This window comes from Orbicella faveolata, unplaced genomic scaffold, assembly GCF_042242905.1.
Source record: "Orbicella faveolata isolate gen_17 unplaced genomic scaffold, um_ofav_v1 contig_26, whole genome shotgun sequence".
NCBI lineage: Eukaryota > Metazoa > Cnidaria > Anthozoa > Scleractinia > Merulinidae > Orbicella > Orbicella faveolata.
Window position 1 is genome coordinate 8,730,682 of NW_028301554.1, and position 16,819 is coordinate 8,747,500.

Consider the following 16,819-nt stretch of genomic DNA (forward strand, 5'->3'; position numbering starts at 1 on the left):
CTGGAACATTGCAGTACAACAATGTGCACAGTCCCAATCAAAGGGCCATCCAGGCTGTTTGGTTGTACATATAACTGAAAATCAGACTTTTTCAGGATAAATACTGATGTTCTTGCTGACTTAATCTGACTGTGCAGTTCCAGAAGATATTCACACCCAACACCCATTCATGGCCAGTCATTAGAAATTCCAAAGTAACAGGAGGAGAGAGCTCTTAAAGAAAAAAACCTTTATGTGGGGTATGAATCTTTTCTTGAAGAAAACAATGTCTGAGAAATCATTAATTACAAAATATGCTTTAAGAAATATCTTACCTGGTAAGGCCAACTTTCAGAAAGTTATGTAATCTAGACTGGCTGGCCAGTTCATAACATTTGACAAGTTGACACCAGGCATGTTTGTAAATTTGTGCGCTTCAACATCACATTACAATGTACATGTAGTAGCGTTGGTCAACTGAAAACAGCATAATTTGGTTAATTAATTTAAACTGTACATTATTTGGTTAAATATTGGTGTATATCGTAGCACACCAACAGATGACTATTTAAATTAATTTACAGAACATATTGGCAGCTAAATCATAACAAGTGAAAAATCAAGCATGAGTCATTTACACGTACATGTAACAGCTCTCATCTCAGAACTGTCATAGATATAATATATTTTCAAACTCGCTGAAATTTCAGATTATTCAATATTAACATGCACGTACATCTTTAACAGTGTCTGCTTTACATTCACTTTACACATAACCGGTATCCACCATAGGCAGACTTTTAAGTTTGCCTTTGAAAATAAATTGGATCAACTACATGTAATGCATCTTTCATTACCTATTCTTGTGACGAAATGACACAAAATCCAAGTACAAGAGGTCATAAGCATAAAACTAACTTAATTACCTGGTAATGCTTACAGCACCTCTTACTGTCTGCATATGCCGTCCATAAACTGGTACTGCCTGGACAATACTCATTATTTTTCTGATCACATCTTTTAAAATGTCACTGTTATATAATTTGTTCTGAAAAGGCAAATACATGAAATGTTATGCCTTTGGCACTCACCACATACCTTTACATGATGTACAATTTACACCAAGTCATGATCGACATTCAAAATTCTTTTTAATTTCGTTGTAACTATTTTTGTAACTTTTTGCAGTGTCATTTTCCCTCACTTGAAGACAGGACTTCCACATTAGGTGGTAATTCTCTATGAATTCACAGGGAGTGATAACAATTAACTGGCGACTAACTTTAGCAAAGGAGGAGTTCAAATGTCAGATTTTAATGTTAAGTTCATAACTTTACATTTCTCTGTGTGTGTTTTTTTCAATCAAAATTTGTCCATTTTCGGTCCCTGTTTAACCAGTTTATGTATCTACATATGTATAACGACTCAATGATCGCACCTGTAGAATGCAGGTGTGCTGGTGAAAGAGACGTTCTGAACTTTCTGAACTTTTTCTCTTTACCTGTAATAGGATGACTAATATAAATTGCGATTCACAACCAACACCAACATCAGGTTATAATGTATACACATGTATATTTTGTTGTCTTCTGTTATCATAAAATAATAATAATAATAAACCTTTAAAACCCTCCATAAAGTTCACACTCATTATAACACTGCTACGTGTAGTGCTGTTTAACTGGAAATCAATTTAAGTGAAACTGTTGAAACGGCTCTGTCAAAATTGTTTCTAGCACTTAAGGCAGGATAACAGAATATGCAATCATGAAGTACAAACTAATAAAAGGTCAGAGATAGACCCATGTTAGTTATTTGTTAGGATTTGGTGAGCTTCTGTGTCAGGTATGGTGGAAAATAATGGACTCTAGGTTGCAAAAATGAAGGTTCCTCAGACATTTTGACAGGGCTGAGAGGAATTAATATATTTACAAAAGAAGGAGAAGTTCTTGCCCTGTCCAGTTCTCTGTCATAAAAATATCTTTTACATACATTTGTTATATTTATATATGAAGAAAATTCGTTTAAGCTTGCAATGTTGAAGTTTAACAATTATTCACGCTTTAGCATAGATCTGAATATCACAGTGTGTATTTTTGCCGACGGCTTTATTTAGCTTTGCATTCATTTAATCGGCGGTAGCTTTACCAGTCTTCAACCAAATTCACCTGGAAATTCCCCCAAGCATTTCGCCAAACCGAATAAACTGAACTAACTAAACGAGGAAATACTTTGTAATCGCAAGATGTAAATGTTCGCATTGGAACGTCAAAAGTAAATTTAGCAAAACCTGTTCGCTTCGGCTTAAAATGGTTTGTTGACCTTTCTTGGTTTAAGAAATTTTGTAATCTAGGAAGCGGTTGTGCCAACTAAACACAGAGAAAACTTCAAAACGCGCCCAGCAGTCTTTACAAATACAGTTTTTTTAAAAAAAAACGTGAGGGTATAATTGGAAGTTGACGACGAAAATCGAGACAAGACTTGATTTGTTTACAATATGTAACTCACAACAACCTCCACAAAGCCACTTACGTGCTATTGTTATGAGCGAAATTAAAACTATGTAATTTATAAAATGCCTCACAGCATGGCTTCAAATAAGGAAGACTTTAAAAAGGATTCTAAGCTTAAATAAGCTTGAACTTCATAATTTCCATAGGAAACGCCACAACAAAAGTCACTTACCTCAAGTTGGCAATTCACTTCGGCCAGTGTAAATCTTCCAGGCAGAAACTTGCAGCAAAAGTTGTGAACACTGAACCAAACTGATCTAATCTTTTCGATAGATCAACCACTTTTTTCCGCTGTGTTTTCTGTTTTGTAATTACTCTAAACACACATTTCGACGCGTGAACTGAATTAACTTGAGAGGTTCTGTAGTCATCGGGTATTTCGTCTCCTTTCTATAGTCCTTGTTAGCTTTGCTTCACGGCATTGTTCGGTATTATTTCATCCCCTTTTTCTAGTCCTTGACCCACTATAATTCACGGCATTGTTCAGTACTGTTTCGCCTCCTTCCCCAGCGCTAGCCCGCTCCCTTTCACGATCTCCTTCGCTACTTCTTTGCCTGTTAATTCTTGCTTTCTGTTTCTGTTTTTTGCTTCAGTGCAACCCCATCTTAAAAACTTTAAATCAACCTCCGCTATCATTTGTTGACATGACAAATAGAAATGAGTTTTCTTTTCTATAAAAATCCCGCCAAAAACATGGCATTCCTCGGTTCCCCAGTTTGCGTTACCGCGAGGCTCCTCTCCCTCTCCCTCAGAGTCTGTACGGACGGCGTTCGCTCGTTCGCTCGCTCGTACGGTGACGTCATAACCAAATCTTCTCGGTTTGATGAGTTACCAAATTTGCTAGGGAATGGGGCTCCTTTCAGCGGCCCTTCGGGCCGCTGGAGCTCCGCTAATATAGAAAAATTTCGGCATAAAAAAGAACCGAATAAAAATTAATTAATTTATTATGCAAACTTTCTGAGAAAAACCGAACAGGCATAAATAAGATTATGAGTCAAGTCAACCCAGATCGAGTCAGATCGAATTCTAGTCGTTAAAATAAAGGAAGCGAAAGTGCGCCCGTGTTCACTTTTTGCAGCGTCATGCTTGTACCACACATGTTTCAAAACCGTTCAGTGCATGAAAACTAAAATATAAAGAGCAAAACTGCAGGTAACAATATAACCTCAGAGAACGCGACTTGTTCTTCCAACGGAGAGGGCATTGCATTCTGAACCACTTTTATTTTGTCCTTTGTGTTTACTGTCGCGGGAAACTTGCTCACCATTGTTCTGTTTGCATCATTAATATCATAATAGCGTTTGCTGACCTGATGATAGGAACTGTGACTCTACCTATTTACATTTACTCAGTCGGTGCTCAGATGGGGTTCATAATCGAGGATTGCCCTCTTTCAAAAGAAAAAGTTATGTAATTTACAGTGAAGTGCTTTTCTTCCTACACTTCTTTTTCAGTATAGCCACACATCAAATTTACATCATTAATTTAACATGAACAGCATATCGGCAGCTCCTAACAGCAGCTCGGAGAATGCAACTGGTTCATCAATCCTTGTTGCTCGTGAGGCAGAAAGCATCGCATGGTGCAGTGTGTTGATCTTAATATCCATCTTCATTACCGTATGAAACTTGCTCAGCATTCTTCTCTTTGTACTTAACAAGAATCTTCGTAAGAAAAGCTTATTTCTAGTCCGTCAATATGGCGTTTGGTGACGTCATGATTGGAGCGCTGTCTCTGCCCAGCTATCTTTTCCTAATCGGAGATTACACTTTTCAGCTTGGGACAGCAAAAAAACGCGTGCTTTAAGATTATTTCTTCGCTACCAGTGATACCATTTTGACTGTTGCTTCTTTAACTTCTTCAATCTCCATATTTGCCGAAAGAGTTTACACCATATATTTGCCCTTTAAATCACTGAAAGCTAACAGTGCGGACATACCGCCTTGTTATTTTTCCGGTTTGGATGTTATCTTTCCTTTATGCCTCTGTCTACGCAACACTCAATCTCTCAGGTTTATACAAATATTCTCTGTATGTTTTGGCATCATACACTTTAACTGTTACAGTAATCATATCCTGTCCTAACGTAAGCATTTGCAGAAAGTTTCAACACCGGAGTGGCACATCACAATAACAAAACAGAGCCTCGCAAAACAAACGCTTAACAAGGACCTTGCTGTTTGTGTCTACTCTTGTTTTGTTGATTGATCTGGACACACTAGGTGTCTCGATACCTTGGAGATATTTTTTGCTTGTCATCATATATAATGAATTATTCCAACTCCTTTAATTGTAAATCCAGTTGTGTACGCATTAAGAATTCCTGAATTTAGAGGAACTCTGGTTTCGTGTTGTTTTGGAAGGCAAGCGGTGATAAACGTAATAGATATTAAAAGTAGAAATAACATGAATCTGGCTTCGACACCGGCGACACAGCTAAGAACATTAAGAGCAGATCCTAGTGACCCTCAACAGGCGTTTGAACAGGAAGTGATGGAAACCAAGCTATAGTCAAGAGAACCAAGTTGATTCTGCAGCTTGAACACTCAGTTTTGAATAATAAAACAAAACGTTTTTCTGTAAAACAGAAATATACATAAGTCTGATTCTAGCTAGTACTGCTTGTTGCTGCTACATGTATCTCATCTTCGAGAATATTTAATATTTTGCTCAACAAGAGATTGAATGCATAGATTTCGCCGCTCTCGAGACTAATGACATAGCCATTATTCCAACGCCATTAAGTGCACAGTAAAATGCCAGGAAAGCACACTGGATGAAGGATTATCTCACGATAAAAGTGCTAACACAGTAAGGATTTCTTGCCAGGTTTTCCAGATTTTCAAAACGTATGCATATTTTGTTAAATACTCGTCAATAATTTCATGGTTGATTAAAATATATTCTTCTGCAAAAGAAGCACTTGTCAACATAAATAGTAAAAGATGAATGGCCTACATCGAACTCTTTATAGTGTTTAAATTTTGACTGTTTCTTTGGTACCTCTGTTTAAACATAAAGGGTAGTTCTTGTAGTTGAAAACCTTTTTTGGAGTATTTATTGCACCATTTCACACGAATTATTGTCTCTGTATTCCAACATGATTCACAATTTCTGGTGTTTATTTCGTTGTAATATCGATGTTGTTGGTTTGCTAACATTATTTTCTTACTTTTTACTTTTTTTTCAGATTAATAACCTACTGAAAACATTTTGATTGGTATCGTTGGATTATTATATTCCTCTCACAAAAAAAAAAAAAAAAAAAAAGCTGTAAATGTACTTGTAGTAAACAGTTTCGTAAATCTTTGTCTAAGTAGTTGAAGAGTAATGTTATTGTATATTGATGGTTTAAGAGCGTGTCCATGGGTGCACCAGGCAAGTCTGCTACATGCCATCTCACCGATTTCAATGAAACTTAGCCAGTATAAAGGGTCTACCCCAAAACTCAGAAAGACACATTGAATTCGGTTTTGGATCTTTGAGGGGGGAGGTAGGTCACCCCCCCCCCCTGGTTTTACTAGATTTTTGTCAAGAAAATTGCCTCAATATAGGCAAAATGTATGAAGCTCTCAGATCAACTGTATTCAACAGATTGCTACCAGGTTTTGTACACGTATTGGTATATCTATACTAAATGCAAGAACCAAGTGACACTCTATCTGATCAGCCGCTTGTCAATCAGTGGACATCAATACGTGACTGTGTTTTTAGACCTTCCAAATATTTGACGCTTTTAAGGTAAAATATCTCCCCTTGCCAAAAAGGTATGACACTAATTTCAACGTTCCTTTGTCCATCGATCATTTATCTTTAAAAAACAGTTAAAACATCTTTGGGCACTGCCGTATTTTCGCTTCGGATGCCACTTGAAAACTGCACTAAAACAAGCTTACTTTAACCCTATCCATCATACAATGCTGGCAAAAGCGGCCACTAAAGAAAATAAATCGACATTTACAAGCTTGTTTATTAAGAAAGCTGCACCAGAAGGAAAAGTAAGGCTAAAAGGTTTCGAGATTTTGAGAAGAAATTGAAGATTACGCGTTTTTAGAGATACGTGTCACCAAAATATCGATAGTAAAATCGCAGTGTTTGTGATTTGACGTTTGTTATTTTGAGATTTGCTCGCAAAATCAACTGTTGGCTTTCGTACGGCATAAAACACTTCTCAGTCTTTCGTTCAGCTGTTTATTATCAAGACGTCGTGCTGTTTATAATGCCCTGAGGAGATTTCAGGGTCACATGCCGAGTTGTTGTTGACAAGTACATTCCAGCTAGTGTGCAGCAACATAAACTTGCACAAGCTAAAAATAACATAACGAGGAAATCTTCCTTTACTGACTAAAAAGGAAATGCAGTTCTAACAAATTCGTTGGTTCAACCATGCATAATTCTAGAGGAAAAGACTGCAATTGTATTATTACTGTCACTTACCACGTGCTATCACCATCGAAAATTTCCTCCGGGAAGTACTTGTAGCGTGACCTGACAACTTTTCAGAATTCCGACAAATTGTTCATCCCTTCAGTAAAGAAACGCTTTCAGAATGTTCTACAAATCTCTATAAGTACATTTATCTACTTTCTGGCCGGCATATATCCGCCTTTTTTTAAAATACATGTTGTTCTGACTAAATCTGTATCTCTCTCGATCGCCAGCGTTGAATTGCGTTACATAATAGTTGAGCCAGCAATGTGTTGACCAGCAGATCTCCACGTGTTTCCCTCCATTTGCATCTTCAGCCGACTCTTCAGTCATATTCAGTTGTTCGCATAGGGAAAGATAGTGAATTTGAAAAAAGTTGGATTAGCAGTAAACATTTACATTTTTTCTAGCTCACTTCAAGAGAAAATGGGGGGACAGAGAGGGACATTGAGGGCGTTGGCTGGGATATGTCGATTCCACTAAAGTTATTTTTAGTTTTAGACGGAAACGGAAGTCTATTTCCCCAGACGTCCGCATGATACCTTTCACCCGCTGATCAGGGAATAGCGCTCTGCACTAATGACGTCATGAAATTTCAGACCCCCCTCGAGACTCAGACAATCAAAGACCCAAATCCTGAGTAATCCTAAGGGAAAATTTGTGAATGGCAAGCAGTTTGCTTCAATCTTTAACGGTTTTAACCGAGGACGACGACGTTCCTGGTTCTAAATTTGACAGAGATCCACAGGAATACACTGTTGACCAGCTAAAACGGTGGTTAAAGTGCAGGGGCTTAAAACTGAGCGGTAAACGCGATGACCTTGTGAAACGTGTGAGCGACTGCATAAAGTGTGGGAATCACCACACGCTCGATGCAAGCATTGACAATGGTAAATGGTTCGCTGCCAAGGTTCTTAAAGAAAGTCCGCAGATACAAGCGACTGGAAGCTCGATTTCGCTGCCATTTATTCCGTCGACCGGCTGGCGGGCCTTTCCATCTCATTGCATTCCTTCTCTCTTTAACTACGACCACGTGTATTACTACGCGTTAGAATCGCTTGCAAATGATCTAGCAGACATCGACGACGGACTGGGACATATGACCGATAAGCCAATGAAAAATGGAAGGAAGTACGTAGATTCAGGCTTTGTACACGATGTGATGGACACGCAGAACGCCGATCACTATTTTGTGAGAGCGCATGTTTGGCCTTCGATGAGAACAGAGCTACCGCACAATGTTGTTGTGATTATATCTGTGAACAGTGGCGCTGTTCTTCACGCCTCATGTGAACCTTGCCGGGCTTCGTCTTTGGGACGTTGTAGTCATGTTGTAGCGGTTTTATTTTATGTACTTGACTACGTTCAGAAACACGGAACGGTTTAAACAAAACCATGCACAAGCCAAGAATGTTCTTGGAATAAAGGCAAGAAGAGGAACAAAAATCCTAAGAGGTTAAGCGATGCCAAATACTCTGGAAAGAAAAAGCAAGCCATTTTGCCTGTGATTGATTTCGATCCGAGGCCAGCTAAATATCGAAATGTCAATGTGCACCACATAAACAAGTTTCTGGGTAATTTGCAATGGCTTTCACAAGCTGAGGGTAAAGGAGTTTCAATGTGGGAAACTCAGCTCCAGTACACCTACGGTGACTACAACCTTGATTGTGAGAGAAAAGGAGTGTTGTTGGAGCAAGTGAGTGCCTTACATAAAAATCTGAAGCCTAAAGCCTTGATGGAAATCCCAGGAACACAAGAACAAAGTAAATCTGAAAAATGGTTCTCTAAAAGATGGTGCAGATTGACAGCATCTAGGTGTCTTTCTGCTTTCAAAGTTGGAAAACTTGTCATTGAGTGTCAGCCTAATGCAGTCATAGAAGCAAGCAAATTTATTTTTTCTGATATTTGGAGACATGAGTCAGAACATATCCAGACATACTGGATGCGTTATGGCCTTGAATGTGAACCAAAGGCCATACTTAAGTACGAGAGGGTCCGAAATGTGAAAGTCTACCCATCAGGGTTTTGGGTCAACCCCAAGTTTCCATTCCTTGGCTGTTCTCCTGATGGTCTGGTTGGCAGTGACACTGTTATTGAGATTAAATCTCTAAAACTCTTGAAACAGTACAGTGTTGAGACAGTGACATCTCCCACCTCCCCAGTTGTGAAAAGTGTTCTCAGCAGGCAGTGTTTTAAGGTAGAGGATGGAAAGTGTATCCTGAAGCGTTCACATGCCTATTACTATCAGTGTCAACAAATCCTTCTCGTCACTGACAGAAAGTATTGTGATTTTATTCTACATGCTGCAAGTGGTCCTGATTACGTAGAAAGGATACCAAGGGATGAACCCCTCATTCAGGAGATTTTGGGTAATCTCACGGCCTTATGGACACGTGTTATTGCCCCAGAAATCTTTGAAATGCGTGTCCCCAGGGATCTAGTGCCATTTGTTTTAGCTGAGGCTGCTGACTGTTTGGATTCTTTTGAATCATTTCCTGCATCACCTGACAGTTGCTTGGAATTTGGAGACCCTACCACATGTACTTCTTCAGCATCACCTGTTGGCTCCCTGGAACCTGATGCATCCCCTGCATCACCTGACAGATGCTTTGAGGGTGAAACCCCTACCACATGTACTTCTTCAGCATCACTTGTTGGCTCTGTAGAACCTAATGCACCCCCTGCATCTGTATCAGCGACTAAGAGCAGAGTCTTTGTAACACCTGTGGCACCTGCATCCCTACCTGGCCTGTGTGAAACCACAGCATCTGATTTGCCAGTATCTGTCACAGAGTCTGAACAACCCTTTCCTGCTGACAGCTTATATACCCAAGCAGAAATCAATGCTGCAGAAGCTCTCCTTCTTTCGGTTACTGGTCCAGCCAGTAACCCTAAATCTGCTAGTCAACAAGATCATGAGCTAACTATTTTTCCGTGGGGTGGACTGACAAGTACTGGAGTGACACTTACCAATACTTGTCCTTTGGATATTTGGCTAATTATTTTCCAAGCCCTAGTTAAATCAAACAAAGTAAAGCTCGAGGACCTCCCAGAATCAGGTCATACAATAGGTACAGCAATGAAGCTCATAGATGATGGCCAGTATGCAGATGCAAAATTGTTAATACTGCAGTCTCTACCACAACAACAGCAAGGTATGTATGCCTCACTATTTTTTTATAAGGATAATTTATTTAACAACAAACATGGGTGTTTGTTCAGAAGTCTTATTATGTTAAAATGTTTATAGTCATGATAATAAGCAAAAAAAAAAAAGGATAATCAATATGATATAAATGATCAATATGGCAATTTTTCCATTTCGCATTTCCAGTTGTGGCTGGTACCCTGGATTTGTATGGTAATGAAGGGGATTTCGTCTTGATGCTCTTCCGTCCCTACCTGACAAGCATCCTCACATCAACTTGCTGCGTAAATACTTGCCCATTGCAAGTACACACAGTCCAATCTTTGTCAGTAATACTGCCACAACCCTCCCAGCACATCAATAACAATGCATTTCTGGATGCCCTTTATGACTGGCTGCAACCACCAGATTCTAACTGTGGACGGAAATTTGGAAGCCAGCCTTCAGAAGGAACCCCCTTCAGCGAGGATGTCACAATAGATGAAAATGGCAATGCAAACATGTCATGGCATTGTGCGGGTGTGAGGGTGAGCAGCTCTCGTTCGATGTTGAATTTAAAATCATTTCTTGTGTTTTCTGTTGACCTACTGAGCAGAGGAGGTTATCTTAAACTGTCAAATACACCACTTTCAGTTTCAGTATTTGGGAAAAGTTTTAAACTGTATGGAGTAACACTTTGGAATGGAGGGCACTATATCTGTATTGTTTATTTTGAGAATAACTGGTACATGTATGATGGGCTGCAAGAATCTACAAGGAAGGGCTCTGGAATCCAGGTTTCTCCAGCTATGTTTCATGAGCCAGTGGGATTTTCGTTAAGCTTTTTAGTATATTGTAGTTAGGTAAATGGAAAAATATGATCCCAAATGTTCCTTTTCATGAACTCAAACCATAATGGAATATTAAGCTATTCCATGATGACTGTACATAAGAAAAAAAACTTAGAATTCCCCATGAACTTACAGTATTTCTTTTTGGGTCTACTGTAAATTAGGTAAAAAAGCATGTGTACTAGTACTACCAACTCGCTATGTTTGTTTAGTTTTGAAATCTTTAACTGCAATACTTGTGCATTATCAGCAGAAGAGTAATGTAACGATTTTTCTAACTAAAGGAAAGATAAGTACTATAGACTAAGAACTTTGTTCTTAAAATTCTTTGAGTGCCAAGAGTGACCAACATACAAGTTCTTCTCACAGTATGATACTTAATCCAAAGAGATGCTGATGAGAATTTATAAAATGATTACCCATTACGGCTAATACCATAAAAAATGTATGTACATCAGTAAGGAGAATTTATATGTGGATATTTGGGCTTTAATGGTTAAAATGTGTGAGGATTGCTGTTAACACATATTTTTGCTTTGTTCCTGGGCTGCCATTCATATTTTAGCATCTGTTTTCAATTTGATAATTGTCCAGTGGCAGCATGTTGATGTTCTGTTGGTGGGGACAGGGCTTGGTGAGGAACATTGTTTGATGAAAAGGGTAAATGGTGATTGTAAATTTTGTTGTTCTTAATTTCCTCTATATTTAAGTAGCACAGTCATGGTACTTACCTTATAAGACAAGAATGGTAGATTTAAATTAAATCATGGCACAAAAATTTAAGAATTTTGAATTGAGAGAGGTCTATTACATTATTATTGCTGTACACCCACATCTTACGAGTTGTGAAATTTAATTTTCCATATGGATTTTTTTATAGAGCGTTGTTCTATTAGTATCTTTTGTACATAGATGAAAAGAGCATTGACAAGTATCTTGTAAATTCAGATAAATAAGTACTGTATACTGAACACAACTTTTATTTTTCAAAATGTTGTTTGTATAAAAAATATAATTTAATGTCAAATTGAATGGATTGTTAATTGTCTGCTACCCTTTTCAATTGTATTGAGAATAATTATATTGTTTTGTGTCCCTTACAAATAGGAATTTGATTTTTCATTAAATTAAGGCTTCTTGTCTAAGAAAAAAATGTCTAAACCACATGTAATACAACTGAGACATCAGCATATTACTATTAACTGGTGAGGTTTTTTTGAGTTCTTTTGAATAAATACAAGGCCTGCAATTTTTTTCCACTACATTATAATGCTTCTATCTGCTTACCGGTCAGCAGCCTCTTTTGCAAAAGAATTATCACAAGGAGAAAATGTGTTGTTTCAGAAAATATCAAATTAACCTCCAATGAAAAGTTTTGTTTGCTTTGCTCCCCAACCACCCACCCATGTCTCTTGGGGAGCCACAGTAGCATCATGGTTTGATGTGCTTGTCTACGGATTGTGCGGTCCATGTTCAAGCCCTGGTTGGGGACATTGTATTGTTCTCTTGGGCAGGACACTCGACTCTTACAGTGCCTCTCCCCTTGTATATGATGCAGGTCAAAATGAAATTCAGGTTAAAATGAAATTCCTTTGTCTCTTAACCCTAATTATTCATGGATAATGAATAATTAGGGTTAGAAGACCGAGAAAATTGAGAATCAAACTAGGTTAGAATCATTTTAACCTGAATATTATTCCTGTTTAGCATCATACATTCCATGGGGAGGGTATGGATATTCTTTGAACTTTCTTACCATAACTTTTTCAAGATTTATAAAAATAAATGCTCAATATACAGTCATCAGTGCTCAATACAGAGAGAGTTTAATCTTGTGGTCTTGCACTAGTACAAATTTCAATCAGTCTTCACACAACTATTCTGTATTAAAACTCTATTTACAAAGGGTGTTCTGAAAATTGACAAGGCATGAAGCAACTACTACCATTTGAGTTGCAAGAGGGGCCAGAGACAAAGGAATTTTCCGACCAACAAGTTTGAACTGCTTAAGGCATTCATTAAAACGTTCTACATGAATCCTAGCCTTAGCAATACGACGCGTCTCCAGTTCCTCTGCAGCACTAAGAGTTTTTCTTCCTTTCAGAAATGATGGAATTTTTAATTCCACTTGGAGTGGATTTAGGAGCTCCCGCACAGTAAAACCCCGATCAGCCAATACTAAATCATATGGTTTCAGGTGTTTCATAAGCCCACTTTCTTTGAAGATTGCAACATCATCAATATCCCCTTCAAACAAATCTGACACAAAGCATGCTCCGCCATTGGGAGTTACAGCAATGAGGCACTTAAATGTGTTTGTGTGCTTGTATGAAGAGAAAGTGTTCCCTTGCCTAGCAAAATTCCTGGAGCATTCTACTCTAAACTCAGTACAGTCAACAATACACCGTATTTTCCTCATGGTTTTGAAAACTTTGGGGAGGAACCTGCTGAGTTGGGCTCTCTGAGGAAACATGAAGTGTTGCATGTCTCTAAACGTTACATACATCAGCTGAAGAAAGGTGGTGAAAATTTTGCGTACATAGGATGGATCAATTTTTCTTTCTGGTGTACTGAGAAGAGCTGCTAGAGTCTTGAGAGTAAATCCTCTCCTAAGTCTCAGAAGGCAAATAAAAAGCTTCTCCCTTGATGAAAAATCACTTCTTGGGCCAGTTCTTGCATTTTCCGTTGCAGGGCAATCTTTACTAGTCCAATAGTTTATGGTCTCCAAAGGACAAACGTCGTCTAGAAAATTATGCAAAATCTCAAACTGTGGAGGTGAGAGGGCAATGAAGTGTTTCATAAGACTTGCATCTCGCACGATGTTTTCGTAAGATAGAGTACTTACTATTGTGGGAGCCTGAGGTTTCCTCGTGGCAACATCATTCTTCAAAATCATGGTCTCGACCTTTGCGGATAACTCGTATTTAGAATACAAGGTCTGAGAGCCTTGATCAGAAACCAGCTTTCCTGTAGAGTGCTCATACACATGTGGCGTCGCATTACATTCTTCATTGGTTAGAGATTCGTTGAGTTTGTTTAGGATGGCATCGACCGTCGATCTAGATTCTAGTGACTCGCGATCGACAGTCGGTATACAGTAGTCCAGTAATTGTTCGCCACAGTTTTTGTTGTGTAACTTTTCTTTCTTTGTGACTGGTTCCGCCCTTGATCTCGGAGCTTTTCTCTTTGGAGCACATGCTCGACTCGCTTGTGCTCGTGTTAGATTCGCTTTCAGCGGATCAGGAAATTCAGCCGTGGGACCTTTTTCTCCGGGCCAGTGAAGAGCACAAATATAAGTATTTCTGGTAATATTTTTCTCTGTAAATAATTCCCGAGAACAAGCTACTAGCCAACGCTTGCACTTAGCGATGTCTTGCGACGGTTTTGGGAACGGTATGAAGACTTTCTTGCCCGATGCTTGTAATTCTTTGAGAGATTTTGTCCATTTGTCGGGATACCTCGAGTCTGTTTTACACTCACCCCAACAGCAGTGTTTGGTAGAAACCATTTTTTGTCCCTCTAATTATTAACTCCATGATTTCACCAAATTTTCTTCATTTTTGTTTCACTCTTGCAGCCCTCGCACATACATTCGCCTTTGGCAGATCGAAATGTTTGTCTGAGTCTGTGCGGGGGGTCTCATGGGATCTCATGTGACAAAATCTATTTTTAGTAATAGTGCAAGACGCTATTTTTAAGCGTGGAAGTACGTTTTGTCAGTAGAAGCGCCTTAAGAACCACAACCTATTTGGAACGAAAACGCTGGGTGAAGGAAATATTAAAGTTTTTCCCCTGAAAATGTGAATCAAAGAAATCAGCGATGACAACAAGAAAGAATTTATTTGCTTTCATTTGTATAACAACATGCAGAGAAGTATCGTATTGTTCGATTTTGAAAACATGTATAACATGGAATACTGTTTCAAGCTGTAGTGATCCTGATACCTCTAAACGTATCGACGATAGAAATCTTAGCTATTAACTATTTTGGTTCCCACGGCAAAACTATTTTTGAACCCAGCGACAAAATTACTCTCAACCCAACGACAGAAGAATATAATTCTGGCCGAGCTGCAAAACAGCTCGGAGCGTAACTAAAATATTTTGAATCCAGGAACCAAAACAACTCGAAGCCTAGCGATTAGGGACAGAAATCAACTTGAATACTATACCACAACAAAGCAATTCCCAACCATGCGACAGAAGTCTATTTGAACCTCAACAGCGCGGATAAAACAACTCGGAGTGTAGCGATCAGCCTAGAAAATAACTCAACAAAACAACAGCTCAGAGCGAAGTGATCAGCGACAGAAATAATGTTGAATAGCGGTACAGTGACAAATTGAAAATAGCTCACCGTGAAGCGACCTGCGACAGAAATAACTTGAACTCCAGCAACAAAACAGCTCGAGGTGGGACGACCAGTGACAGAAATAATTTTGAATACAACAACAAATACCTTGGAGTAGCGCTCAGCGAGCGAAGTAATTTTGAATGCCGGCACAGCAATTAAACAACGCGGCGAACATGGGAATGTAGCAACAGAACTAGCTGTGAATACTGATACAGCGACAAAACAACTCCTGTGGCTCGGAGCGAAGCGATAACGGAAAGAAACCCGGGCAGAAATAATTTTGAATTCATAGAGAAACAGAACAACTCACAGCGCGGTAGTGATCAGCGACAGAAACAATTTTTCTGTTCAACGACAAAATAACTCGCATTCAAGCGACCCAAAAAATGATTTTGAACCAGCAACTAAGGTACACTGAACTCAGCGAAAGGGACAACTTCTTCTGACTGCTTTTCCAACAGAGAAAACCAGAAAAAACGGAGGTGTCATCTTCGTTTGATTATGTTCATGCCACGTTTTCTTCACCTTCGGTTACTTTGCACTAATGTAAGCTTTCTCTCTTCATTGTGAGGAAAAAATCTCATTGTCATTGCCAACATCAATAGCGAAGTCCATCGGCTTGTAAACTCCATTTGAAAAAGCCACAGTGCATAGTCCATAACAGCAGCCACGACCTTTATAACGTGTTCCGCCGGAACGTTTTGTTGACCACTCAGAACTGCATTTCCGCCCGTTGGCATGTGCCATTTTATTCCCAAGGAGATGCAAAAATATATCTGCCACCTTGATTTATCCAGCCAGAAATACCAACTGTCTCTAATGTACACGTAAAAGGCGTTTCTATCGACAAAGCGTATTTCCCCGTGGACCGCCGTTTCTTCATTGCCTGATCACCTAAAGAATAATGGTATCATGCGGACGTAAAAGGAAATGCACTCCCGCTGTTTTCGACAACCCTAAAATAACTTTAGCGGAATTGACATATCCCAAGGCCTAGACTGGGAGCCTCCCGCTCTGTCCCTCATTTTCTCTTGCTCACTTCTATTAGTACCTTCCCACTTGTAGTCTTCCCTACGGAGGGCAGGTAGAGCTAACTTTTTTGCTTTCTTTCAACAATCCATATCAGACTGGGGGTTTGGGCGGGATTAAGTGACAACTGACAAATTACTAAAATTTTCACTAACAACTGAAAAATCGCCTTTAAAATGCAACGGGCTACTGACATTTGTAGTCCGTTTTACTGACAGCAAGAGCGGTTTTTAATTGAGTATCGTAAAACTAAAGCCAAAGTAATCACTCTCGCCAATCACAAAGGACACAAACAATACAATGAATCAATCAAAATCGAAGTAATAACATGTAACTGACGCAGAGGTAAAACGGGAGAAAGCGCGTTAGAGCGGGGCAGCATTGGTTTTGCTTTTACTTGTGACTGAATAAGAAAGTGGTGCGAGATTTTTAAGTCAATCGTGTAGCAAAGTGATGCAAAACCAATTACTTTTCGACGCTCAAATGAAAAACCACTCTAATAAAACACTTGATTGCTCTTTTATTCTAATCTTTTCGA

The 16,819-nt window shown here is 38.9% G+C and overlaps 2 protein-coding genes and 2 long non-coding RNA genes across 4 annotated transcripts in view; 2 read left to right on the top strand and 2 right to left on the bottom strand.

The window, feature by feature from the left end:
• Window positions 1–16,819, top strand: part of LOC149108030 (uncharacterized) — a 46,686-nt gene that overhangs the window by 2,492 nt on the left and 27,375 nt on the right. The gene's annotated exons all lie outside the window — the stretch shown is intronic.
• Window positions 1,159–2,738, bottom strand: LOC110065943 (uncharacterized). Its single transcript, XR_016209028.1, has 2 exons — window positions 2,665–2,738; window positions 1,159–1,568 (listed from the first exon to the last, which is right to left on the bottom strand). It is a non-coding gene; the product is annotated as an uncharacterized LOC110065943 (long non-coding RNA).
• Window positions 8,841–11,459, top strand: LOC149108031 (uncharacterized). The gene is made up of 2 exons (XM_089295578.1): window positions 8,841–10,075; window positions 10,255–11,459. The coding sequence occupies exons 1-2, from the start codon at window positions 8,863–8,865 to the stop codon at window positions 10,908–10,910; spliced, it is 1,869 nt and encodes a 622-aa protein (XP_089151704.1). The 5' UTR covers window positions 8,841–8,862; the 3' UTR covers window positions 10,911–11,459.
• On the bottom strand, window positions 11,856–14,609 carry LOC149108032 (uncharacterized). The gene has a single exon (XM_089295579.1). The coding sequence runs from the start codon at window positions 14,404–14,406 to the stop codon at window positions 12,793–12,795; it is 1,614 nt and encodes a 537-aa protein (XP_089151705.1). The 5' UTR covers window positions 14,407–14,609; the 3' UTR covers window positions 11,856–12,792.